Source organism: Rhinoderma darwinii, chromosome 1, assembly GCF_050947455.1.
Source record: "Rhinoderma darwinii isolate aRhiDar2 chromosome 1, aRhiDar2.hap1, whole genome shotgun sequence".
NCBI lineage: Eukaryota > Metazoa > Chordata > Amphibia > Anura > Rhinodermatidae > Rhinoderma > Rhinoderma darwinii.
In genome coordinates, this window is record NC_134687.1 from 404,519,592 (window position 1) to 404,547,403 (window position 27,812).

Genomic DNA, 27,812 nt, shown 5'->3' on the forward strand with positions numbered 1-27,812 from the left:
CGCTACAATTAGACTGTGACTCAAGCAAGATAAACTTGCTTCCAAGAGTCACAAAACAGTTGCATCATGCAATTTGAGTAGTTCAGCTCACCTCATTCTGCGAGAAGTTGTAATAACTCCTTTTAATGAAATATTTTTACATATGTAGTGTACGTGTCAGTGTGATTATGTACATAGATGATTAAAAATGATTAAAGTCTCAATACAAAGTACTGTATAATCTCTTTCCTATTTACTGCTGGAAAGTCCCTTTTAGAAACTAGTCCCTCTCCCTCCTTCCTGTAAACCACAATATTAATCTAAAGAGAAACTGAAAGTAACAGGGAGAAACAGAGACGGCGAATTACCAAGAGTCGAGGCAAAAGAGCTGAGAAGACTTGACAAAAAAAAAAGACACATATCGATAAGTCAAAGGTGAAAAGAAGAGAATCTAAAAACTTAAGGAGATGGCTAGAGCACATACCCTGAAGATTAGCCCTGTCAACAAGGAAAAGGTAAATGTGTTCATTACAGATGGCCGCCCATCGTTCTTACATGGGACGGTGGGGGTGCTACTTCATATGAAACTATGAGTACGGGTTTATTTTCAATTGTTGATTTTTTTTTTCCTCTTTATTATTGCTAATGTATTAATATAGTTTTGGCACTTTCATATCTTTAAACAGGAAGACGCGCTACAGCATTCCAATAACTTGGCCATTTGACGGAAGTCTGTACAGGACACCTGTTTAATTCTTATGTCTTTGGACAATATTCTTGCTATAGGGGTGTTCAGGACACAGGCAATAAATCCCGGAAACAAGAGTACAGAAAAGGGGAAAGGTCAAGTCCTGCACACTAAAATCTAACATTTCATGTACATTAGAGGAAATACGTTAAAACATTGTTACAAGGCACAAATAGCTACACAATGACTCAAACTAGTTATAGAAATTTACCATACAGCCCCGAGAACATAATGTTTTTACATGTGGCTAGATACCGACACTGCAATACAAACATAAACTATTAAAATATATACAAGCAAACCACACTGAAATCTTTGTACAAACATGAGAACAAAAACTCGTGTCTAGATCTGTATTCTACGCTAGACACGTAGGTAAAAGAGTGCAGATTACGGCACTATAGTCACTTGGCACATTTTTACGTCGCCAAATTATCTATGTGCAGGGGCAGACCACGATTTTTTTCAGGCCCCTGGGCAAGAAGTTTGAGTTTTATCTATAGGAAGCAGAAAATTCAGAGCTCCTCACATGAGGAATAGAGCTCTGGCTCTTATAAAAAAATTAACCATAATTGGAAATACGGGGCCTAGCCCAATGCCTAAAAAGCAGCCCCAGAACATTATCCCACTCCCACCAAATATGCATTTTGGTAGGTTAGCTTTCTTCAGGCACTTGGTGAACCCACTTTGTTAGTTCGCATGGTCTACCACTTCGAAGATTAGCGGTTTTCACTTTGAGATTCTTCTGTCAGGTCCGTATTTCACACCGAATAACCACCTCTGTAAATTGAAAGCTGAAGGCATGCCTGGAAAGAAGTACACCACACAAATGTCTGAGGTACAGCTTCAATGTCAGCCAGGAGAAACTGAACTTTATTCAGAACAAAGAAACACACACAGAGAAGACACAAGCCCCTCCCTATAGATGTGTGACTTGCTTAAATTCTATTCGCTCCCCAGCTGTAACTTTTCCTATACATTCTTCTGCACACTCCTCTTTGCATTCCAGGGGGCGGTGTCTTCCATAGGTGTGTCCGACATGAACAAAGAACTTGTTATATATATCAGTATATTACACAAAGAACTGAAATGTATATACATATGTGTGAGGATAATATTTTTCAGACAATATACATAGTAATGATCCCTGACACTTCCACTTCACAATAATAGCACTTACAGTTGACCAGGGAAGAACAAAAATTTCACGACAATTGGCATAGTGTGACAGCACCACGTTTAAAGTCACTGAACTCTTTGAAGGTCTCCGGGAGACATTTTGTGTAATCCACCATGCCCTCTCTTGCCCTTACGGGGTGTTAATTTCCCCAACTGACTCCAGACTCCATCCCATCTGCTCAACTGGGAGAGGGTTCTGGGCATTTCTTTCTCAGCCCAGCTCAAATCTTTTATTGCTTTGTGGTTCAATAAAATACAAGAGATTATGAGGATAGAGGATCTTATTGCTTCATTCAGGCACTCCAAAGACAAGTTTCTCAAGTCCGGACACCACTGGATACGTTTTCAAAATTCAGCGGAGTACAGATTCTTTGCTTCTTTGTCGCGCCGATGGTTATAGGTCTTTATATATCCTTCCTACCCAACGTCTTTTTTTTTTTTTTCTTTTCTGCATTTTCTCACACTGCTGAATTTGTCCCAGCTGTCAAATCAGAGTGAACCTTGAGGCCTCACACGCATAAATATTAAGCTGTTTAACCGACTTACAAATCTGCACAAAATTCCTCCGCACCTTCCAAAAGCCCTAACTTTTTTTTCCAACAATAAAGCCTTATGAGGGTTTTTTTTTTTTTGTGGGACAAGGTGTAATTTTTTTATGGCACGAGTTAATGTACTATATATGATGTTCTTACAAGCTTTTTGGGTTATGTTTGTACTGCGTTCACTGTGTGGAAAAAGCAACATGTTAAGTTTATTCTACGGGTCAATACAATTACAGCGATCCCAGATTGATATAGTTTTTTTTTTTATGTTTTACCACTTTTACAAAAAAAAAAAGTTTTGTATCCCTATATATATTTTTTTTATATTTCCATCGATTGAGCGGTGTGAGGGCATGCTATTTGAGGGGCGAGCTGTCGTTTTTAGTTATCCAATTTTGGGGTACATGCGACTATTAGATCACTTTTTAAATCAATATAGCTTTTACTTTTACGGACACGGCAATACAAGTTAATTATTTTTTTACATTATTTTAGGGGTACAATGGGAAAAGCTGGATTTTTAACTTTTAATTTTTGTTTTGTACATTTAAAAAAAACAAAAAAAAAACATTTTTATTATTCCCAGGAGGGGACTCGAACAACTATCATTGGATCGCTTAAACAATATACTGCAATGCTAATGTATTTTGAGATACATGGGACTTATTGAGTAACTTTTATTTGATGGGGGTTTTTTTTTTGGGGGGGGGGGAATAGAAAAAAAAAACTAGGAATTTTAAGGTTGTTTTTGCATTTTTTGTACTCTGGCGGTCTAATCAATGTGTTAACTTTATTGTTCTATCGCGGCTATACCATATGTGTATTTTTTTTTACACTTTTACTAAATAAAACCACTTTTATGGGGGAAAAAAAAGTGGGTTTTATTTTATCTGTAATTTTTTTTTTCCCCATAAACTTTTTTTTAACGGTCTTAATTTTTTTTTCTTTTAGTCCCGCTAGGGAACTTCACAATGTGATCATCTGATTGCTGACATAATGCTTTGGTATACTTAGTATACCAAGGCATTATTTCATGTCAGTGTAAAACTGACAGGCAATCTATTAGGCCATGCCTCTGGCATGGCCTAATAGGCAGTTACTGAAGGCAGACCTGGGGTCCTTTATTAGGCCCACGACTGCCATGGAAACCCATCTGCTTCCTGCGATTGCTTCGCAGGTGTGCCGATTGGGTGACTGATGGAGCTCCCTCTGTCAAAAATCTTAGATGCCGCGGTTGCTATTGACCGTAGCATCTAAGGGGTTAAACTACCGGAATCAGATTGCTTTTAGATTCCGGTAGGAGCCTGGCTGTGCATAACAGTTGTTCTCCTGTTGACGATCTTGTGGGTACAGTGGCAGTACCCACGAGATACGCGCGACGTTAATATCCGCCACGATGCGGGAACTAGCACCTGCTTGTGATAGTTATATCCTTCGCTAGTCGTTTTTTTTCTCCCTAGTTGGGTTCTGTACCAGTTGGAAAATGTATCTTTAGTTATTAACAGAAACCGGTTTCCTTTATGAGATCCACAGGTTTGTTTCCCAATTTGTAGCTGGTAAGTTAAAGTCTCCCATAATAATGACTTCATTGTGATTCGCTGCCTCTTCTATTTGCCTTAGCAGAAGAGTCTATGTGGATTCTGTTATATTTGGGGGCTTATAGCAAACCCCTAACAGTATTTTATTATGTTTTTTTCCTCCATGTAGTTCTACCCATACAAACTCCTCATGCTTATTTCTCACATATAGCGTCATGTAGTCTGGGCTTTAGACAGGACTTTACATAAAGGCAAAGCCCTCCCTTTTTCCAGCTTTTATATTCCTCTCTGAACAGAGTGTAGCCCTTTGAGTTAACTGCTCAGTCATATCTATCATCCAGCCATGTCTCGACGAGGTCATACTTTTCCCGACATTATTAATTCCAGTTTATCAATTTTATTTGTCAGGCTTCTAGCACTGGTTAGCATACAACGTAGAGATTGTTGGTAATTTTATCATTTTTGTCTTATCCTTAACTTTTCTACCCTCTCTCTCCATTCCACACCCAGTTTAATTAAGAAGTCTCAGTTCTTTACACTATTTTGCCCTCTACATGTGTAGTTGCTCTCCCCACACCAATCCCTAGTTTAAACTCTTCTCCAACCTCCTAGCTATCTTCTGTCCAAACACAGCTGCACCCACCCCATTCAGGTACAGCCTATCCCTACCGTAGAGTCTGTAGCCAACAGGGAAGATGGCCAAGTTCTCCAAGAACCCAAGCCCCTCCTTCCTATACCAGCTCTTGAGACACTTGTTTGCCTCCCTAATCACCCGCTGCCTCGCTGGTGTGGCCGCTGGATCCTCACAGCTGCTCCCAATAATCTATGAACCTGATCCACGATATGTCGAACTTCAGCACCAGGAAGGCAACACACTGCTCGACGATGCCAGTCTTTGTAACAGATTGCTCCACCTATTCCCCTAATTATTGAATCCGCCACTACTAGCACCTGTCTGGGCGACCCTGCACTCCTATTCCTCTCCTTACTGGAGTATACAATCCCCTGGCTCTCAGAGGAAGTGTCTTGCTGCAAACAACCTGATTTAAAAGGCTGTAGCCGATCAGATAAATGAAGGTTGGATTGGCAACATGCGAACAGCAGAGATGATGAAAGGCTTTATTCATGCATTACATATTTTGTCAGTATTATGAAGCCAAAGTTTAAATACAAAACACCAAAATATATTGAGCCAATAAATCAAGCCAAACATACCAAAAATGTACATCTTTATTTATCACTAAGTGACATGATTAATCATATGCAATAATTTTTTTAAATATATCAACATAATGCATAAAGAATAAATACTGTCCCCACACTTACGTGTATGGTTACAACCATATTGAAGGTACATAAGTAACTTCACCAGAAAATCCACAGTGCAAATAAACCAAAGGCAGATTGGGAGTAGTCAGCACAATTTATTTGCTTGTAAGTAGAGAAATGTACCAGAATACAGGACCATTAGTAGCCACTTGTAGGCATTCACCTGGAGATGGCATGTTTTTTTTTTACTTGCTATCATTAACAGTGTATCTAATCCGAAGATTATTCTTAACACTGTGGATGTCCTTGTGTTTGTGACCAGAGCCTTCATCCTCGGTTTGCTTTAAACCAGAGGCATAGCTAGGTTCTCCAGCACCCGAGGCAAAGATTCAATTTGGCGTCCCCTCTCCCCCCGAACCTCTTTCCCGACAACTCCAACCCCCTCGCCATTTTTGTTTTCTCTACAAATCAATGGTGTCATTTTTTCCCCACTTTTTTTTTTAATGTAACGCGAGCATAAAGCCATTTGTACATTTTACAAGCAAAACAGTTCTATATACAGCACCAGAACCATGCTAAGTACATATATACAGCACCAGAACAAAGCTCAGTGCATATATACACAGCACCAGAACAAAGCTCAGTACATAAATACAGCACCAGAACGAATACAGCTCAATTTAATGCAACCCCTGCCATATATGTTTGCACTAAATTATATACAGCTCCAAGAATGGCCCAAACGATGGTAAGGATATGCTGGGAGATGCGGTTTCACAGAAAAAATAATCATACCACCCATCATCTCGCTGCAGATCATACAGTGACTACAGTGCTGATTAGAGGCAGAATAAACATTTACATTAAGTGACTCACAGGTGACGTCTCAGATTCTAGTTGTTCTTTTTCTCTTTTCTCCATCCTGTCTAGACTCTGTGACGATGTCTCCCGGACACAGCTCATTTCTGCAGTTTGCAACTCCGATGTCTTCAGCTTCTCACTTTTCAAACATTTCTGCACCTATAAACAAAGATAAAAGTTTTCATGGTGCCATACACTGTGCCCCTAAATATAATAGCACCAAACACTGTCCCTGATTATAATAGCACCATACACGGTGTCCCACACACACACACACACCGTGCCCCCTGTAGATAGTGCCCCACATACAGCCCCCTGTAGTGTCCCACATATAGCCACCACTGTAGATAGTGCCCTACATATAGCCCCCTCTGAAAATAGTGCCCACATGTAGCCCCCCTGTAGATAGTGATCCACATATAGCCCACCCCTGTATATAGTGCCTCACATATAGCTCCCCATATAATACTCCACACATAGCCAATCCCTGTATATATGGCCTCACATATAGCTCCCCTATAGTGCTCCACATATAGCCCACGCCTGTATATAGCCCTACCCCTGTAGATAGAGCCCGTCCTGTAGATAACGTCACTCACATTTTGATTAGGATAAAAACTAAAAAAAACAAAACTCCTTTACATACTCACCTTAATCTTGTTCCCGCGCCGTCCGGTAGTAATGCAGACCTGCTCTCTTCTGAGCAGTTCTGCTGGGGTTGAATGATGCAAGCGGCGCGATGACGTCATTGTGCCACTTGAGTCTATGAAAGGCTGGTTTCAGTGGCACCGCCGCCCCCTCAGAGAGGCAGCAAGCCACTGTCATGGATGGTGTGGCCCTGGCGCCCCTCCTCCACCTTCTCTCTTAGTTGCACCCGGGGCACATGTCCCGCCTTCACCCCCTAGCTACGACTCTGCTTTAAACCATAGTGTTAACTGCAAAGTCATAGCACTTAGTGCGAACTATATTAATGCAAACCTGGAAACGATCTGTATATTTCTACATGCTCCGTAATTTTCAGTTTTTATTGTCATCAACATGTATGACCTAAATAGGATGTGGACTGGCTAGGGTTAGGGCATAAAGATTAGGTCGTTTTAGTTATACCCTTGATTGTTAAACTCAATTATATTATTTTTATACCAATATTAAACTAAAATAACGTTCATGGAGGTAGCAACATACCTCAACCATTCATTCCTGTGTGAATCTTTCAGAATACAAAAACGTATGGCAATATGTAAAACAGAAACAAATGTCAGGTTTCATGTGCAAAGTAGAATTGCTTACAAAAACAGCAGAAAGGTCTTCACTTCTGTATACAATGTATCTTTTCCCTGGTATTTTATATTAGCAAATGTGCTTACTTTGTCTAGATATTAAAAAATGATGATCAGTACAGAACAACTGCGTCAGGACTCCGTTCATGGGTTCCGTCTGACTTTTCCGTCAGGGGAACCCATGAACGGAATCCAAACAGAAACCATAGGTTTCCATTTGCATCACCATTGATTTCAATGGTGATGGATCCGGTGCAAATGCTTTCCATTTGTCACCTATGGTTCATGGGAAAGCTCAGATGGAACCAATGAACGGAGTCCCGACGCAGATGTCAACAAAGCCTAATTAGGTTTTATTTTTCTAAAATAGAATGCAACAGTGAAGCAGATAACAAGTGCTACATGACATCATCAAAAACTCCATTACTCTAATCAGCTTAAGGCCCATTTATACCTGCAGATAATTGGTCAGATTCCAATGCTAGCAAGCGATTGCACACAATAATCACTACATAAATCGTACAAATAGTTTATGCGAACATAAAAATAATCGTTGGTCGTTCTGACATTGTGGTATGTAAACATGAATAATTTAATTGGTAGCAGACATTTTAGGTTGCAGCCACACGTGGCAGATATTGTTACTGAAATTTCTGTGACTGAAAATCCGTTCCATACATCTGAATGGGGTTGTTTCTACAGCAGGTAGGTGTATGGAGATAAATGGAATGGATTTTCAGTCGCAGAAAATTTCTGCAACAAAATCTGGGCGTGTGCCTGCACCCTTAGGCTATGTTCACACGGCGGATTGTGCCGCAAAATCCGCCACAGAATTATTCCTGCCGTCAGCAGGAAGATTCCTATTCCCATTCAATTCAATAGGAGGTTTGGGCGGAATCCGCCAGAAGACCAGGCAGGACGCTTCCTTTTGTCTGCAAGTTGAAAAAAAACCAATAGCGGAAAAAGAAGCATCCGCCCGATAAAACGAATGGAAGGCGGAATTTTGCGGGCGGAATCCGCTGCAAAAATACCTCCATGTGAACACATTCTTGCATTGTTAAACAAACGACCAAATAAAACATTAACGATTATTAAGACGATAAAATTCTGTGTAAATACCGATCTGCAATCGCGATTCAATTCTATCATAGATCACGAATATGTATATCTGCTCGTGAAAATGGACCCTTAGGCTGGGTTCACGACCCAAGACAACCCCTTTAACCCCTTCACTGCCCTAGACCACCAGGGATCCTGACAGTAACCCATTTACTGATCTAGACCAACAGGAATATCGACATTAATCCTTTCACCGCTTAAGACCAACAAGTATACAGACAGTAACCCCTTCACTGCCCTACACCATTATGGATGCAGACAAGAACCCTCACTGGAAAAATAGAAAAGGTATTTACAAAGGTTCACTCACCGCGTTTCCACTGCGTTAGTTAATTCCACGTCTTAGGTATTGCAGGTGCTCGAAAATACTCCAAGAAGAATCCTGAGTCGACAGCAGGTATACAAGGCAATGGAAAAGGACAAAAAAATGGTGTATTCAGCACTCTGGTAAAAAAAAATGGGCTTAGCTATGATTAAGAACCCCAGAGGTTTGAAACGCGTAAGCGTGGTCCCGGGATTTTCATTTTAATCGTTCTGGTTTTTTTTAAATGACCGAATAAAGCCAATTTTTTTTTTTACCAGAGTGCTGGATACACCATTTTTTTGTCCTCTTCCATTGCCAAGAACCCTCACTGCCCTAGACCTGGTTGCTGTAGAATACTAATTGTATGAATGCTACGTGGCCCTGTAGATCTGTCTGCTCTGTAGCCATTATATATTCATTTGATGCGGTTTTCTATGGCCCGACAAAGAGAGAATAGTGCCCAAGTATAAAACTGCCGCCATGCTCACGACCTACAAAAGCTTAGAAGGAACATTGGCAGTTATAAAAAAAAAAAAGGCTACAAAAACGCCACAAACCAAAACATTCTCTATGTAGGCTCTTAGATTTTGCTATGGACTTTCAAAGTAACATCTGTCTACAGTGATTTGGGGCAAAAAAAACATGAAAGTGTGAAAAACGGCACCAAAAACACAAGTGAAGGCTGCGTGTTAATTCAGCCTTAGGTTGTTTTAACACCACGTCCAGATGCATACTGTACAGTACACTGAGGTTTCTATAGGGCAGACATATGCTAAAAGTGTGCCCTTTTGTCAGATTTAATTCTGGATACGGTTTTCTTTTTTTTTTTCACCGCTCTTATGTAGGCTGCTTAACTTTTCAGGGTAAAACAAAAAAACCTATATAAAATGCCTTATGCACATGAACGTATTACGGCTCCAAACATACTCTGAGTTTTACTGGGCCGTAATACGGCACTCATACTCTGGGGGCCATACTGTACCTCCGTATGCCTCTGATTTCATATGTATTACACAATTGCTTTTAGGGGAAAATAATGCTGTAATGTGGCGCCACCAGCTCTGTATAATAAAGCAGCAGGTACACCATGCACTGTCATGTGACGAGGCCTTAAGGTAAGGTATATGATCAATTGTAGTGTAAACTTAGCCTAACTGACATCAAAAGTACAATATGTATATGTGCAGTAAATCATAAAAATGAATCATGTAAGAACAAGCAATGTTCATGAGTGATGTACAACTGACACTAATCAAATATGTAGCAAATTAATTCTAATAATGTGCAGCATAATTAAGCTTTTTAAATTGGTTTCTTACAGGTCGATGGATACTGTACAAATCTTAATAACCAGGTAACAAAATACTTAATACTAATACCATTTACACAACACATTTTCATATTAAAGTATGAGTTCTTGGAAACAAAATGATATTTGTGATTAAATTTTTATTATACTAGTCCTTCTCAATGAATTAGAATATCATCAAAAAGTTAATTTATTTCAGTAATTCAATTCAAAAAGTGAAACTCATTTATTATATAGATTCATTACACACAGAGTGATCTATTTCCAGCATTTTTTTTATTTTAATGTTGTTGATTATGGCGAACAATTAATGAAAACCCAAAATGTAATGTCTCAGAAAATTAGAATATTATATATAAGCCCAATTTCCCCCAAAAAATTTATTACCGGAATGTAGACCTTCTGAAAAGTATGTACAGTATATGCCCTCAATACTTGGTCGGGGCTCCTTTTGCATGAATTACTGCATCAGGGCGGTGTGGCATGGAGGCGATCAGCCTGTGGCACTGCTGAGGTGTTATGGAAGCCCAGGTTGCTTTGATAGCGGCCTTCAGCTCGTCTGCATTGTTGGGTCTGGTGTCTCATCTTCCTCTTGACAATACCCCATAGACTCTCTCTATGGGGTTTAGGTCAGGCGAGTTTGCTGGCCAATCAAGCTCAGTGGTACTGTGGTTATTAAACCAGGTATTGGTACTTTTGGCAGTGTGGGCAGATACCAAGTCCTGCTGGAATATGAAATCAGCATCTCCATAAAGCTTGTCAGCAGAGGGAAGCATGAAGTGCTCTAAAATTTCCTGGTAGATGACTGCGTTGACTCTGGACTTGATATAACACAGTGGACTAGGGATGTCACGATACCAGAATTTGGACTTCGATACCGATACTTCGTTTAGTATTGCGATTTCGATACCAATTTCGATACTTTGCCAACAGTAAAAAAAAAAAAATTCTTCCGTTTTCTGATGTGAGGCGCGTGGTGTAATGAATTTTGAACGCGCCTCACATTAATAGTAATTAATCCCATCCTGTTTCTCAGTCATAATGGGTTAATGTGTGAGGTACATGATGGGGTTAATTACTATTAATGTGAGGAACATGGAGGTTAAATTCATCGCACCTCACATTAATAAGTGATAGAAAGCAGTGTTTATTTCATTTTTTACAGCGTACACATCATAAATGATGCAAATTGTTGTGCGCGCCAATACTGAATGTGTGAATATTTTATGTATTGAGACTTATTTTAATGTTTATTGTAAAAAAGGTGAATGTGTATTTTTTTTTACATTTAACAATACTTTGTTTTTACTTTATTTTTAAACTTTAATGTACTGACATATATCAGATATGTGCCAGTACATTAGCCTGTGGACGGATAGCACACAGGCTGTTGTCAGGGCATACTTGGGTATGTCCTAACAACCTGAAATATGGTAAGACAGCCCTGGGGTCTGTCAATAGACCCTGGGCTGTCTGCCCATATATGGTATGGCCCTCGATCGCGTCACAGGAATTCCCTGTGACGCGATCCAGGGGCACCCCCCCTTCTCATTTTCTCCTGAATGCTGCAGTCCGCTGTGATCGCAGCATTCAGGGGAATAACGGCGGAGATGAGAGGTGTATAATACAGCCATTGCCCCGCTCCTGACAGGAAGTGTGCGCGCGGTCAGCATAAGGAGGTGCGGCCGGCGCTGCACTAATGAGCGGCAGTTCAGACACTGGAGTTTTGTAGAGCGCCCGCCATGTTCTGTCTTCAGTGCCGGCAATCATTAGTGCAGCGCCGGCCGCATCGCATCATCCTGACGGCGCGCACTTGTCATGACTCAGGAGCGGGGCTGTGGCTGAATTACACAGCCGCAGCCGCGCTCCCATACATTCATGTATTACTATACTGAGCTGTGCGGCTGCGCAGCTCAGTATCGAAATACAGGAAATAGCGGTATCGAACCATTTAGGGATGCACAGTATCGAAGTTTCGATGCACCGTGCATCCCTACAGTGGACCAACACCAGCAGATAACATGGCTCCCCAAACCATCACTGACTGTGGAAACTTCACACTGGACCGCAAGCAACTTGGATTGATGCCTCTCCATTCTTTCTCCAGACTCTGGGACCTTGATTTCCAAATGAAATGCAAAATTTACTTTCATCTGAAAACAGGACTTTGGACCACTGAGCAACAGTGATCGTCCACCGTGTTATATCAAGTCCAGAGTCAACGCAGCCATCTACCAGGACATTTTAGGGCACTTCATGCTTTCCTCTGCTGACAAGCTTTATAGAGATGCCGATTTCATTTTCCAGCAGGACTTGGCACCTGCCCACACTGCCAAAAGTACCAATACCTGGTTTAAATAACCACAGTATCACTGTGCTTGATTGGCCAGCAAACTCGCCTGACCTAAACCTCATAGAGAATCTATGGGGTATTGTCAAGAGGAAGATGAGACACCAGACCCAACAATGCAGGCGAGCTGAAGGCCGCTATCATACAACCTGGTCTTCCATAACACCTCAGCAGTGCCACAGGCTGATCGCCTCCATGCCTTCATTGAGAAGCACTAGTATTCTCATTTACACCAGATTTTGCAATTATCCTTGTATGAGTAAAATTACAGGATCCAATGGATGCAAAACTGGACAGAAAGACATCGAACACATACATACGGTAGATAGAGATCACAATAATTGGTCAGCTATATTTTGAGGTACAAAATCATTGTAATCATTAGTGTTGGTTTTAAATTGTGTTTGATCCTGAGAATCTATCTACAGGTCCAAAGCTTTCTGTCGGAGTTTATCCCTGAGAAAATTCAGTATCTGGACAACCTTTTGAAGGTCTGTAGATATCTCCAAATAATGTATATAAGAATTTGATGAGAATGTAGCATCCCGTTAGTTCCACGTAACCATATATGGACAAAAGTATTGGGGCACACCTACACATTACACCTAAAGGAGCTTCTATGACATCCAATTCTAAATCCATAGACATGAATATAGATTTGGTCTTCCCTTTGCAGCTAAAACAGCTTCAACTCTTCTGGGAAGGCTTTCTACAAGATTTTAGAGTGTCCGTGGGAATTTTTGCCCATCTCTCCAGAAAAGCATTTGTGAGGTCAGACACGGATGTTGGACGAGAGGGCTTGGCTCACAGTCTCTGTTCTAGTTCATCCCATATGTGTTCGATAGGTTGAGGTCAGGGTTCTGTGTGGGCCAATCAAGTTCTTCTACACCAAACTCACCCAACCATGCCTTTATGGACCTTACTTTGTGCACTGGGGCACAGTCATGCTGTGCATGAGGAGAGGTTTTACCTTTTTATCTGAAGGTTTCCTGTCCTCGGAGGTGGATCCTCGCTCTCTCTCTCTGTGCCGTCATGGTTGAAAGGAAAAAGCGTCTAGCTAGCTGTGCCACATTTATCAGCGTGCACCACTTAGACAAGGCATTCAGAAAACACGCTAAATTTATCAACGTTTACATGGTCTAAAGCTTAGGCAGTTATAGTAAGTCTATGTATTTATTCGGTTTTGTTTTTTAAAGGGAATGTGTTGCCAGAAAAACATGTTTTTTTTTTTTAATTAAACATTTAGTGTGTAGGTGATTAAACATTGTTCAAATTTTTTTTATTTTTTTCACGAGTCAGGAAATATTATAAATTAGATTCTAATTTATAATATTTCCCATTGCTGGTCACTAGATGGAGCTATTCCCAAAATTGCAGCATTGCAAAATTGGGTAAAAAGCCCTCGCTCTAGTGAGCTCTCAGCATCCCCCCCCTCCTTTATCCTGGCTAGTGCCGGGATAAACGAGGGGTTTGAACGGTCTATCCTCCTACACTGTGTGTCGCCATTTTTTGAGCTAACACACAGTGTAGTAGGTTTACATACAGTAGTAAACGTACACAAACACGAACATACATTGAAATCTCTTACCTGCTCCTGCCGCCGCGGCTCCCTCCGGCCCGTCCGCTGCCGCTGGTCCAAGTGCACAAGTCCGGAAGCCGCGACCGGAAGTAGTAATCTTACTGTCCGGCCGCGACTTCCGGTCCACAGGAAAATGGCGCCGGACGGCGCCAATTTCAAATTGGACTGTGTGGGAGCGGCGCATGCGCAGTTCCCACACAGACGGCGTACACAGAAGTGGATGGGACGGGAGCCGTTCGCAGTCCCTATGGGACTGTGGCTGCCGTATTCCATGTCTGTATGTGTCGTTAATCGACACATACAGAAATGGAACAAAAAATGGCAGCCCCCATAGGGAAGAAAAAGTAAAACACAAACACACAAATAAATATAAACGTTTTTAATAAAGCACTAACATCTTTAACATATGAAAAAAAAAATTGTGATGACACTGTTCCTTTAAGTTTATAAATTTTCCTGTGGGCAGCCATTTTGGAGACACAGTTCTTACCTGTATTTTTTGTATAGACAGTGCAGCAGAGTGTGTGCACTTTATGGCAGCAGAAATGAACAAAATTCAATTGACAGAAAAATATCATAGATTATCAGTCACCAGGAAGTGACGGAGTACAGCCCCTCCCCAGAGAGTGACAGAGAAGATGCATACAGAGCCTTATCTGAGCATATAGTGTATAGTATTGCTATTTTACCCTATCTAGGAATCCAGCAGTACAATAGAGCTGTCACCTTCTAATGATAATGAGATGATTCTGCTAATTTTCTCATCATTTATACAGCAAAACTGTCTAAGATACAGAAGAACGGAAGCTTCAGCCTATTACGATTGCTCTAAAGCCCAATGTGAAAACTGCAATATTTCAAGATTTATTTATTTTTTGTGGAAATTAAAAAAACAAAAACACACCAAAAAACAAACAAACCACCAAATATATAATTATAATTTTTTTTTACAAGATATGTTAAATAAATGTCATTTAAAAATAGTATGTAATTTTCTGATCACTTCCTAAGCACTGATGACACTGTGTTATGCCTAGAGTAGGGCCTAAGGGGGTCAGTGGATGAAACAGGGATTCTCTCTATATTGTGTTCTTTAAAATCCCTGTGTCATACACCACCCTGCACTAGGAACACTTCAGGCAAATCCGAAACATTGTGTTAAGTCATAACCAAGGACAAACCAAGAGAATATTAAGAGAAATTATCTGATTGATTGAAAGAGACCGTTCTAAACGGAGGCCTTTTTTCACATAACATTCTGTACCTTTTTCCCAAGGTCTCATCTATGTTTATTCTATGTACAAACAAAATCGTATACAATAATCAGATCAGTTTTGAGACCTGATGAATTTTTTTATTAGATACCTTTTCAAAATAGCCGTTTATTCCAATTATGTTTTGACAGTTCTTATGTTCAGTAAAAAAAAGCTCGTAAGATACCAACATTAAATTTTCAATATTCATTTTAGAGCTCTTTTCTGTAGATATCTTCACAAATGCAACTGTAAAATCTGTACTGTTTAGTATAAAACGTTTTGTATTTACAAAAAAATTTAACTTAATTGAAAACATTTTACCAAGATTGTGGTCAAGTTAGCAGAGTAACCAGATTTCCTTTCTTGACAGAGCGACGTTTTTAATGTCAAAGACCTGACTTTACTTCATTCTGAACTTAACATTCCAATTCCTGATCCTCCAAATCCTGAGTCTGAGGTGAGAGCCGAGGAGAGAAATAAAAACACAAGATTGAGGACTAAGGCCTCATGCACACGAGCGTAGATTTAGTCCATAATTACAGACTGTAAATTACGGACCCATTCATTTCTATGGCCGACAGACCTTACGTAAAAAATAGTGTTTTTATTTTACGGACCATGCACCGGCATGCGGATGGCTGTCTGCGGCCGGCCACGCCCGTAATCACGGACCGTGATTACGGGCACGGTCATGTGCATGGGGCCTAAAGTCGAGAACAAAGTAACTTAGATAGTTCTCAGATGAGACGTAAAAAAAAAAACAAGCAGAAAACATAATACATTTATTTTGTACATTGGTTTAACCGCTTGTTAAATCGATATTCTTATAATAGGACACGAAAATGGAAACGGACAAAGAAGAAAAAAAAGGTAACCTATGTAAAATGCATCTTACTAAAAGTAACATTCATGATATGGTATTAACACGTCTTGTGTGTTGGTTTCTTAGCTCCAAAATGTGGATTCTTGAAAGAAAATGAGAAGCTTCAGAAATTACTAAACATTGTCCAACCTGAGATAAGAACTTTAAGAGAAGGCTGTGCACTAGTAAGAATTACATTAACATTTGACACTAAGGGCCCTTTTATACCGGCCAATTATCAGGCAAACGAGTGTTCATATGAACGCTCGGTCCCGATCATTGTCCTTTGTAAACAGGACACCTATCAGCTGATGTACAAGCAAACGCTCGTTCATCCGCTGATCGTATCATTTTAAATGCCCCAAATATCATAGTTGTTGGCATGATAGAAATGTATGGGGACGAGCGATTGTAGTAACGAGCGCTCGTCCACATACTAGCTCCTTGTGGAAGGAGCAAACGAGCGTTCTTGTTGATCAGCGAGTAGGGTCGTCTAAGAGTACTTTAAGTGGAGTTTTAGTCAAGGGCAGAAATGTGAAAGTAGTATTTTTTTGTTGTTGTAGATTATCACTTGGATCAATCATCTAATTCCAACAATTGAGGATGGTAATGATTTTGGGGTATCCGTACAGGTACGCAAGTGCTACATACGTATGTAGAATTCTTAGCCTATACAAAATAGATGACCAAGAGTAAAGAAAGCTCATTAATACAAGTTCTCTATTTTTATACAAGGAAAAGATATTAGAACGTGTAACAGCTTTAAAAACTAAGCTGGAGACTTCGCAGACGAGTATCTCCAAGTAAGAACCAACGTTTCTACTCTTGTTTAATGGTCTATGATTTGTCCTTTATGTTTTTGACCATTGATTCAGTACTATGAATACTTTGCATTAAAAGGGTTGTAAGAGATTAGAGAAATCAAAAAATTGTGCCACTCACTTAAATTGGGCGCTATAGTTGCAATACCAAACATAACCCATGGATAAAAGCGTCACTGTATTAAGTGAAGGGGGCAGACATGCATGTATCCACTTTAGGGTATGTTCACACAGGTCAGATATGCTGCGTAAAAGGACGCAGCGTATCAGACCTAGAAACTGCAGGGCAGAAAATCCACACCAAATTGTGGTGCAGATTTTCATCCAAAATCGCCGCTGTGGAAAGAAGAGCAGGGGGAAAAAAAACACAACAATACTTACCTACACTGGTGTTGCCATAGTGACACTTCCCTCTGCTCTCCGTGCAACCCAGCCTCCTGTGATGATGCTGCAGCCCATGTGACCGTTACAGCCTGTGATTGGTTTCAGTAGTCACATGGGATAAACGTCATCCCCGGACGGCTAGACTGCACAGAGAACAGCCAAGGAAACAAGCAAGCATCACTATGACAACCGCAAGATGGTATGTATAGACTTTTTTAAATTAAATTTAAAATCCATATTTGCAATTTATGCGGAGTAATCGCAGACTTTCTGCCGCAAAAATCGCAACATTTGCTATTTGTTGCAGCTTTTACCTCCCTATTGAATTCAATGGGGAAAAGTTGCAATGATTCCGCAACATAAATTGACCTGATGTGGATTTTTTTTTAAACGCACCGCAAGTCAATTTATGAACATTTTCTCAGCAGATTTTTTTCCCGCAGCGTGAGAATGGGAGTTGTTCAAATCTCATCCACTCTGCTGTTACTGTTAATACACTGCATATTTTTCACAATGAAGTCTATTGCGGAAAATCCGTAGCTAATCCGCCCAGTGTAAACATGCTTAAAGTGGTATTTCAGGGATTAGACGTTAATTTATCTGGAATCAAATCTATAAAATATTTTGATAATTTAATCTTGGGTAGGCAAAGAGTCCTAATAAAACAATTTTTTTTTTATGCGTGCCCAAAGACAGAGGTGGTTTGTCATTCCCAGATATCAATATGTACTTTTTAGCTACCCAGCTCCAATACATCCAGGAATGGGAGAACAAAGATTTCTTGCAATATCCGACAAAGAATGTGGAGGGACACTTCTCTGGTATATTGGGGGCTCTCAAATCAGGTCAATGCAGCTCTGGGGAACTTTGTAAAAGCCCCACAGTGATTCAATTAAAGAGGCTCTGTCACCAGATTTTGCAACCCCTATCTCCTATTGCAGCAGATCGGCGCTGAAATGTAGATAAGAGCAACGTTTTTTGTTTTTTTTAAAAACGAGCATTTTTGGCCAAGTTATGACCATTTTTATATTTATGCAAATGAGGCTTGCTAAAGTCCAACTGGGCGTGTTTAAAGTAAAAGTACAACTGGGCGTGTATTGTGTGCGTACATCTGGGCGTTTTTACTTCTTTTACTAGCTGGGCGTTGTGAATAGAATTATCATCCACTTCTCTTCACAACGCCCAGCTTCTGGCAGTGCAGACACACAGCGTGTTCTCGAGAGATCACGCTGTGACGTCACTCACTTCCTGCCCCAGGTTCTGCATCGTGTCGGACGAGCGAGGACATATCGGCACCAGAGGCTACAGTTGATTCTGCAGCAGCATCAGCGTTTGCAGGTAAGTAGCTACATCGACTTACCTGCAAACGCCGATGCTGCTGCAGAATCAAATGTAGCCTCTGGTGCCGATGTGTCCTCGCTCGTTCGACACGATGCAGGACCTGGGGCAGGAAGTGAGTGACGTCACAGCGTGATCTCTCGAGAACACGCTGTGTCTGTGCACTGCCAGAAGCTGGGTGTTAACGAAGAGAAGTGGATGATGCTGATTCGTCATCATCATACACTCCCATTCACAACGCCCAGCTAGTAAACCAAGTAAAAACGTCCAGATGTATGCACACAATACACGCCCCGTTGTACTTTTACTTTAAACATGCCCAGTTGTACTTTAGAAAGCCTCATTTGCATAAATATAAAAATGGTCATAACTTGGCCAAAAATGCTCGTTTTTAAAAAAAAACAAACTTTACTCTTATCTACATTGCAGCGCCGATCTGCTGCAATAGGAGATAGGGGTTGCAAAATCTGGTGACAGAGCCTCTTTAAATAAGAGTTGGAAATGGTTAGGCAAGATCTGACCGTCAGGGGGCATTTAGGTTTACACCCTTATGGTTTAAGACAAACTTACCTGAACTATACTCCCTGTCTGAATATAAATTCCCTAGGGAAAAAAGGGATAAAAAGCATTAGCGATGTTTGAGAATATGAAAATGAAACCCTGGGACATTATGGAAAGGTAAGGCTATGTTCACACGGGGTATTTTGCCGAGTTTTTTGATGCGGAAACCGCATCGCAAAACTCTGCAGAAACGGCCCGAGAACGCCTCCCATTGATTTCAATGGGAGGCGTCGGCGTCTTTTTCCCGCGAGCAGTAAAACTGCCTCGCGGGAAAAAGAAGCGACATGCCCTATCTTCGGGCGCTTCCGCCTCTGACCTCCCATTGACTTCAATGGGAGGCAGGAGAAAGCGTATATCTCGCTGTTTTATGCCCGCGGCGCTCAATGGCCGCGGGCGAAAAACGGCGCGATAATTGCCGCGAAAATCGGCGTGCAGGGAGAGGAATATCTGCCTCAAAGTTCCAAACGGAATTTTGAGGCAGATATTCCTCCCCCAAAATACTCCGTGTGAACATAGCCTAAAGAAGGAAAAATTTGCATACCTCCAACTTAAACATGCGATTGATAAAATCGGTAGACAGGGAGTTGTTCCAAATATTCCCGGTCCAGGGAGTATATAAATTGTTAGTAGACCTAAATCTTAAGAAAGGGGCTCTGGCAAAAATATATAAAAGGTTTAATACAATATAAATTTATTAAAACAAAATGTAATAGAGAAAAACAATGGGGAAAAGAACTAGGACCCCTAGTTGAAAATCATTGGGCAAAACTTACTTCTGGAAGGTAGCGTTAAATTTAAATCAATTAATTCAGTTTAATATTGTCCATAGGTTATATTATACACCCTATTCTCTCAATAAAATTTACAGTGAGAGAAAAGAGAGATGTCCCAAGTGCATGTTGGATGGTGCATTGGGAAACAAAAAAATATCTTTGAGAAAGTGGTGAGACCATTCCACATGGAAATCAAATTTACACCCCAATTAGTTTTACTGGGAGATGATGTAGGATTACCCCTACCGGAAGTAAAAAGAACGGGGTTGCTTAAAACACTTTATTGCTAAATTGCTGATTGTTAGGGTATGTTCACACGCAGTGTTTTCAAGCGTATTTTGGGGCGTTTGGAGAAGGGAAGACAAAAAGAAACAGGTGCTCCTCTAAGTAAAAAATAAATAAAATAAAATAAATATTCCATTATAAATCTAGCCCTGCTAAAATCAGATCTGATCAACTTCGCAGTGTATTTTTTGTAGTTGCAGATGTACAAAACAGCTTTATCCAAAGTCTCTCGAATAAAATCAATTATTTAGGGACAAGGGTGGTTAATTTAAAATTCAGTAACACAAATAGATTGAGGCTACAAATGTAGCGGAAGAAATCCGCTTGGGTCACAAGTTGTGCAGCCGGTTTCACCCTTTACGTTGAAAAAGTAATATCTGTGGCTTCTCCGCAACATAATGAGCATGCTCATATTTGAAATTGTAGAGGAGAAACTAAGGACCGCACAGCCACAATATTAATCAATAAACATGAGGTTCTTCGTTAACATTTTGATCAAATTGTATAAGCACACTTGACACTTCACGTCGACCTCCTTTAAGCAGGTCCCTACACTACTGGTTGCAGCACCGCCACCACAATACCGCACCCGCAGAAGAAGCAACTCAGAAGCAGCCCTGAGGCCAGGCCGAGCCAACCTTGGCTCTGGGCCACGTCCCCCCACAAGTGCAGCACCACAGCTACAGACGCCACAACAAGTGAAATGATGGACATGTGTCTTTTTTTAACCATACTAACTATGTAACTCACCTTCAGATGTGCCCCGAAGTGACCAAAAGTGTTTTTGCTCTTGTGCGGTCATTCCTTTATTAAAATCAGCTGGGTCAAAAGCGTGCGGTGCTGGAACCAGAAATTGCAGGAAAAGACTATGATTACACTGAAATAGGCTTGGCTTGGTCTGGCATCAGGGGTGCTTGTGGGTTGCTCCCACTGTGGGTGCAGTATTGTGGGTGCAGTATTGTGGTGGCGGGTACCACCATGCGGTGCTTCAACCAATAGAGTAGGGACCCATTTAAAGGTCGCCATGAAGTGTCAAGTGTGCTTATACAATTTGATCAAAATTTTAACAAAGAACCTCATGTTTATTGATTAATATTGTGGATGTGCAGTCCTTAGCTCCTCCTCTTCAAATTCAGTATAATCCTATTCGTGGGCAGAATTTTGAAACCGCCATCCACATGTATTGTCAGTCTCACATGGGGCAATTCTGCCACCTCGAAGGGTTCACTGCTAATCTTGGAGACCCCTTCAATGTTTTCCTTATGGAAGAAGTAATAAAAAGCGGAGGGTAATGGTAGAGTTTACACAGGGTGAATACGCTGCGCAAAACCATGCAGCGCATCCTCTCTGTGCACCGCACACCAAAGTATGGTGCAGTTTTTCGCCCGGAATGTCCGCTGTGAAAAACTGCAGCAATTAGCCAGCCTGCTAGCAGGCCGGCCTCCTGACATTTCATCCCAGGAGACTGCTGCAGCCTGTGATTGGCTGCAGCGGCAGTCACATGAGATGTCATCCAGGCCGGCCTCTTGGTATGATATTTCATCCCATGTGAATGCCGCTATGGCCTGTGATTGGCTGCAGCGCTCACACGGAACATCCCAGTAGGCCGCAGTGGAGGGAATAACACAGACTTCTGGGTAGGTATGAGATTTATTTTTCTGAGTTGCGTTTTTTTGCGGCGGAATCGCTGCAAACCCGCCGCAAAAATGCAACAATTGCTATTTGTTGTGGGATTTACCTCCCCACATATAAGCAGCGTTTACGCAAATACAATGGACGTGCTGTGGGATAAAATGCCGCATGCAGGTCAATTTGAGCGTTTTTTCCGCTCCATATTTACGCACGGTGTGGATGAGATTTGTTTTAGCTCATCCACTTCGCTTCTACTACATTTGCTACAGATTTTCCACAACAAATTCAGTTGTGGAAAAACCGCAGTATTTACGCAATGTGTGAACTGAGCCTAAATGTCTATGTGACGCTTTGTTACTACCTCTTTCGATCTGAGATTTGACTTTTTTTTTCAGGTATCTTACAGAGAGAGGAGATGCCGTGGCTAAAGCCTCTAAAGAGACACATGTGGTGAGAAGCTCCTCCATAACCCAATCGCGGGGTGCCGGTGGGCAACCATGGCAGCCACAGGCCTAACAAGGACCCCCAGGTCTGCTAGTAGTATGGCCTAATAGTTTGCCTGACAGGCAATAATGCTTTGGAATACCAAGTATTCTAAAACATATAGGCAATCGAGTGATTGCTGCTTCAAACCATAGTTCACCATAAAAAAAAATGTATTTGGTTTCCTGACAATTGTAAGGACCCATATTCTAGTGAACCCACATCTTATTAAATCAAATTTGAGCTTAAGGCTATGTTCACACGGAGTATTTTGGGGGAGGAATATCTGCCTCAAAGCTCCAAACGGAATTTTGAGGCAGATATTCCTCCCCCAAAATACTCCGTGTGAATAGCAATGATCGCGCCGTTTTTCGCCCGCGGCCATTGAGCGCCGCGGGCAGAAAACACGCTTTCTCCTGCCTCCCATTGAAGTCAATGGGAGGTCGGAGGCGGAAGCGCCCGAAGATAGGGCATGTCGCTTCTTTTTCCCGCGAGGCAGTTTTACTGCTCGCGGGAAAAAGACGCCGACGCCTCCCATTGAAATCAATGGGAGGCGTTCTCGGGCCGTTTCTGCCGAGTTTTGCGACGCGGTTTCCGCGTCAATAAACTCGGCAAAAGACCCCGTGTGAACATAGCCTAAATGTATTTTCACAAGAGAAGAAGGGCTGGAGACCGAGCCAACAGTGTGCTGGCTGTCAGGGTTAAAGGGGTTTTATTTAAAAAATTGGAGATGGTAGGAGGGCCGCAAAAAAAACAAAAAACCACCATTTCTCAACTCATAGATTCCAGTCGTTCCAGCGCCTCTGCTTCCATTCCTCGCCGCCGCTGTGTATCGATGTAGCTTCAGTGATGATATGCTTGTATACCCACATGATCGCTGCAGCCAATCACTGGTCTCAGTGGGTATACGGCACAGGATCGCGGAGGCCATTGCTTGGCTGCAGCGATCTCACGGGTATGCGGGCATGTCATCGGTGCAGCTATGTCAATACAGGGCGGCGGGGACGAACGGAAGCGGGGGTGCTGGAACAACAAGGATCTGTGAGGTACGTAATGGCTCTTTTTTTTTTTTTTTGCATCCCTCCTGTATTAGCCACATTTTTAAATAACTCTGAAAACCCCTTTAAGAATGTACGGAACCGGGCAGTTTCCAGCATATTGTAAAAGAAAAAAAAAAAAAAAAAGCTTGTAAAAATGTTTTAATAAAACCCAAATTGCAGACATGTTTTTTTCAATATAATACATACAATGCACTTCAAAAAGGTGTTCATAGCCTTTAAATGTATACTAAATTTTCAAACTACGTTTGCCATTCTAATAGTATAACTGATCTATATTAACGCTGTAATTTACTTACTGAAAAATTTAGTTTTATCCGTGCAAGTTCTAAGAGAAGTCTACGAAGAGGGGAGGGATAGCAGGGGGAGCAGGGAAAGAAAGACACGCTGCCGATAAAAGTCTATGTAGAGGCAGGGAGAGCAGGAGTAGGAAGCAGAGCTAGAGAAGACACAGGCTGCTGGTACGAGTTGTCGCCCCCAACGTCGACTGCTCCTTATTGCTGTATAATGTCCTCCATGCTGCTTCTGTGTGTGTAGGTATCGGTTACGTTAAACTAATGAGTCGTGAACTGGGGTCAAACGGATACCATTACAGTCTATGGACAATAGATGCCAATATTAGGCATCCATTTGACGTGTCAGTCATCCATAGTCATCCATATAATGGTATCCTGATATCTGTCGAACGAATACATCATGAGAGGTTATTGAAAAGCCATTGACGTACAAGTTAAACGTATACCTGTGACATATGGCATACGACACCCATAGGATCCGGTGTTAAAAAAAACTGTATACAGTGTGGTACTGTATATATTTTGTTCTTTTTGTGCAATCTACCACGCTATTCCATCCTAAAAAAAATAATAATATTCGAGCCTGATGGAGGCCAAAAGGATACACATTTGGACTTCATTGGAATAACGGAGCCCTATGGACACGTTTAGCGCCTACGTCGGAACATTTCCCAACATACACACTTGACGTAGGGGGAAAAAAATAAAATGATTTAAACAGGGCCTAAGAATTATTTTATGGAGAGTGCAAGTATTTACTAACACACACACACACACGTCCGGATGGTATATTTACGCATTTTATTACTATATTATCTATGCTCTCTCTTTTCTCATCCCAGATGGATTACAGAGCTCTGGTTCATGACAAAGATGAAGGTGCCTTTATAGATCTAAAACTAACTCTAACTGATGTGAGGAACGTCTATGTAAGTTTATTCAACTATTAACCCTTTGAGGACCAGACCAAACTTTGTTTTTATGCTATTGTTTTTTTCCTCCCCACCTTCAAAAAGTCAAACTCTTATTTTTTTTCCGTTGACACAGTCATATGAGGGCTTAATTTTTACGGGACATGTTGTACTTTTTAAGGGTACTATTTAATATTATGTGTGAAGTACTGGGAAGCTGGAAAAAATGGGGTGGGTTTGGAAAAAAAACAAACTGTTCCGTCATTTTCTTATGGGTTTCTTTTTTACGGTGTTCAATGTACGGTGAAAATGTCATGTTCTCTATTCTGCGGGTCAGTACGATCACGGGGATACCAAGTTTATATAGTGTAGGTTTTAGTACCTTAAAAAAAGAATGTACAAGTTTGAAAAACTAAAAAAAATGTTTGCATCGCCAGGTTTCTGATCGCATGCATTGCCGCTGGGTTTCTGCTGTGCAACACAGCAGAGACCCGGCGGCTACGGCACCCGCTCTGCTTCTGAGCGGGCGCCATCTTTAAAGACCCTTTCCCGACTTAGATCTACAGATCAGCAACGTGAAAGGGTTAATCTCTCAAACCATGCTCAATGTAATAGTATAGTAATAGTAATAGTATATTTAAAAACCAATATCCCCTCAAGTAGACTGGGGAGATTTATCAAACCCATGCAAGTGAAAAGTGGAGGCATTGCCCATAGAAACCAATTAGATTCTAGCTCCCATTTTATTTTAGAGGCCTTGTAAAAATAAAGTGGTGCAATTGGTTACTATGGGCATGCTTACCATTTGCTAAATCTCACCCACTGTCATTTGATCCCATAGTACTGCAGGTAATGCCAAAAGAGTTGTGAAACAAAGCTTTTTTTTCTCTGTAATATGTTCACATACTGTAGGTATAGTCTACAAATACAATATTTGCCAATTAAAAGTATTTTACAAAACTAGTGACATTTAGATCTGAAAACGAATGGATAAGTGAGGCCAGCATTATAAAGAGAAAGTATTTACGGATCTTGGCACATTCTTTTTGTTGAATAATACATGTATTTGTTTCAGGTTGAAATATTTGATATTATTTTGAAAAATTTTGAGAAAATTACCAACCCAAAAGGAGAAGATAAGAATACAATGTACTAACTTCAGTATCAGAACTGGTATCTGGTACTGCATCACACCTCAGTTTTCTTTCTGATCCTTGAAATCATGTTTTCCTCTAAAATAAATACAGTAAAATCAAAACAATAAAATAAAAAGACTGTGGTACTGTGTTTACATTGCATTCTTTATATGAACCCCTTCAGGATGCAGCCCGTTTTGGCCTTGTTCGCAGACTATTTTTTTCAAATTGGACATGTGTTACTTTATGTGGTAATAACTTTGGAATGCTTTTACCTATCCAAGCAATTCCGAGATGGTTTTCTTGTGACATATTGTACTTTATGTTAGTGAAAATATTTGGCCGATACATTGAATATTTGTGAAAAACAACAAATATTTAGCGAAAATTTTCAAAAGTTAGCATGTTTCCAAATTTCAAATGTATCTGCTTATAAAACAGAGATAGTAATATTACACAAAATAGTTACTAGTTAACATTTCCCATGTCTACTTTGTTTGCATAGTTTTTTTGAACATCCTTTTATTTTTCTAGGATGTTACAAAACTTCACATTTTTTTTAAATTTGTGAAATTGCTGCTAAAATTATATCAGGAACCAGTTCAGTTCTGAAGTGGCTTTGAGGGCCTTATATATTAGTAAGTCCCCATAAATCACCCCATTTTAAAAACCCTCAAAGTATTCAAAACAGCATTTAGAAAGTGTCTTAACCCTATAGGCGTTTCACAGGAATTAAAGCAAAGTTGGTGAAATTTGTACATTTCATTCTTTGCCAAAATTAGTTTGTAATAAAAAAAATTCTGTAATACAGAAGGTTTTACCTGAAAAATGCAACTCAATATTTATTGCCCAGATTCTGCAGTTTTTAGAAATATCCCACGTGGCCCTACTGTGCTATTGGACGAAAGCAAAGGCCTCAGAAGCAAAAGAGCACATACAGGATTTTGGGGCCTCTTTTTTTGAGAATATATTTTAGGCACCATGTCAGGTTTGAAGTTGTCTTGTGGTGCCAAAACAGTGGAAACCCCCCAAAAGTGACCACATTTTGGAAACTATAACCCTCAAGGAATTTATCTAGTGGTATAGTTAGCATTTTGACTACAGTTTTTTTTGCTGAATTTCTTGGAATTAGTCTATGAAGATGAAAATGCACGGTTTTTCTAAAGTAGAAAAACCACCACGACATTTGTAAAGCAATTTCTCCAGATTACGTCAATACCCCATATGTGGTAATAAACTGCTATTTGGACCCACGGCAGGGCTCAGAACAGAATGTGCACCATTTGGAGCACAGATTTTGCTTGAGTGGTTTTCGGGTGCCATGTTGCGTTTTCAGAGACACCAGTACAGTGGAAACCCCCAAGTAGTGACCCCATTTTGGAAACTGCACCCCTCAAAGAATTTATCTAGGGGTGTGACCACTTTTAGGACTCCATTTTTTTTTATTTTTTTTTTGTGGAAATCTGGCATGAAAAATAAAAAGTTAAACTTTTCACAAATGCGTCAACTATTGGACAGATTTTTCACACAGAGCATGTAAGAAATGCACCTCAAACATTTATTGGGCCATTTCATCTCAGCTCAGAAATCCGCACACACACACCTTCCCAGCAGGACGCAAACAAACCACAATGCTACATAGAGGGAGATTGCCCAGGTGCAATGTACTGATGAACAGACACTCACGCTGGCATACAGAATAGCGTGTCAGTACTTTGTGTGGTGCACTTAGAAGGTGCTGGGCAGCCCGCCTGATCTAATAGTATGGGCGTAACTAATAAGCTGTATGCCAGCATGGTGCACTACATGTAACTGGCACACTTATAGAAGCTATATCGTGTGCAATGATAATATTAAGCAGCCACCCCCCACATGAATAGTAGGCGTGAGTGTCTGTTAATCAGTATATTGCACTTGGCCAACCTCCCTCTATGTAGAATTGTGGTTTGTCTGCGTCCT

The 27,812-nt window shown here is 40.8% G+C and overlaps 1 protein-coding gene and 1 long non-coding RNA gene across 2 annotated transcripts in view; one reads left to right on the forward strand and one right to left on the reverse strand.

Moving 5' to 3' along the window:
• Positions 1-242: 242 nt before the first annotated feature.
• Positions 243-26,004, forward strand: PSME2 (proteasome activator subunit 2). Its single transcript, XM_075828876.1, has 11 exons — positions 243-494; positions 10,141-10,173; positions 12,907-12,969; positions 15,684-15,770; positions 16,147-16,183; positions 16,263-16,360; positions 16,739-16,807; positions 16,911-16,978; positions 22,365-22,419; positions 24,649-24,735; positions 25,793-26,004. The coding sequence occupies exons 1-11, from the start codon at positions 447-449 to the stop codon at positions 25,871-25,873; spliced, it is 726 nt and encodes a 241-aa protein (XP_075684991.1). The 5' UTR covers positions 243-446; the 3' UTR covers positions 25,874-26,004.
• LOC142653942 (uncharacterized) overlaps positions 19,289-27,812 on the reverse strand; it is a 51,304-nt gene continuing 42,780 nt past the window's right edge. The window contains exons 2-3 of the long non-coding RNA XR_012848782.1: positions 25,875-25,949; positions 19,289-19,321 (exon numbers count right to left, since the gene is read on the reverse strand). This is a non-coding gene — a long non-coding RNA (uncharacterized LOC142653942). The remainder of the gene's footprint in view (positions 19,322-25,874; positions 25,950-27,812) is intronic.

Excerpts from the sequence above, each read along its gene's own strand:
- PSME2 (XM_075828876.1), top strand. The coding sequence starts at position 447 with ATGGCTAGAGCACATACCCTGAAGATTAGCCCTGTCAACAAGGAAAAG. Across the intron at positions 495-10,140 it reads GCCCTGTCAACAAGGAAAAG|GTCGATGGATACTGTACAAA; the intron begins GTAAATGTGTTC and ends GGTTTCTTACAG. Across the intron at positions 16,979-22,364 it reads TCGCAGACGAGTATCTCCAA|GTATCTTACAGAGAGAGGAG; the intron begins GTAAGAACCAAC and ends TTTTTTTTTCAG.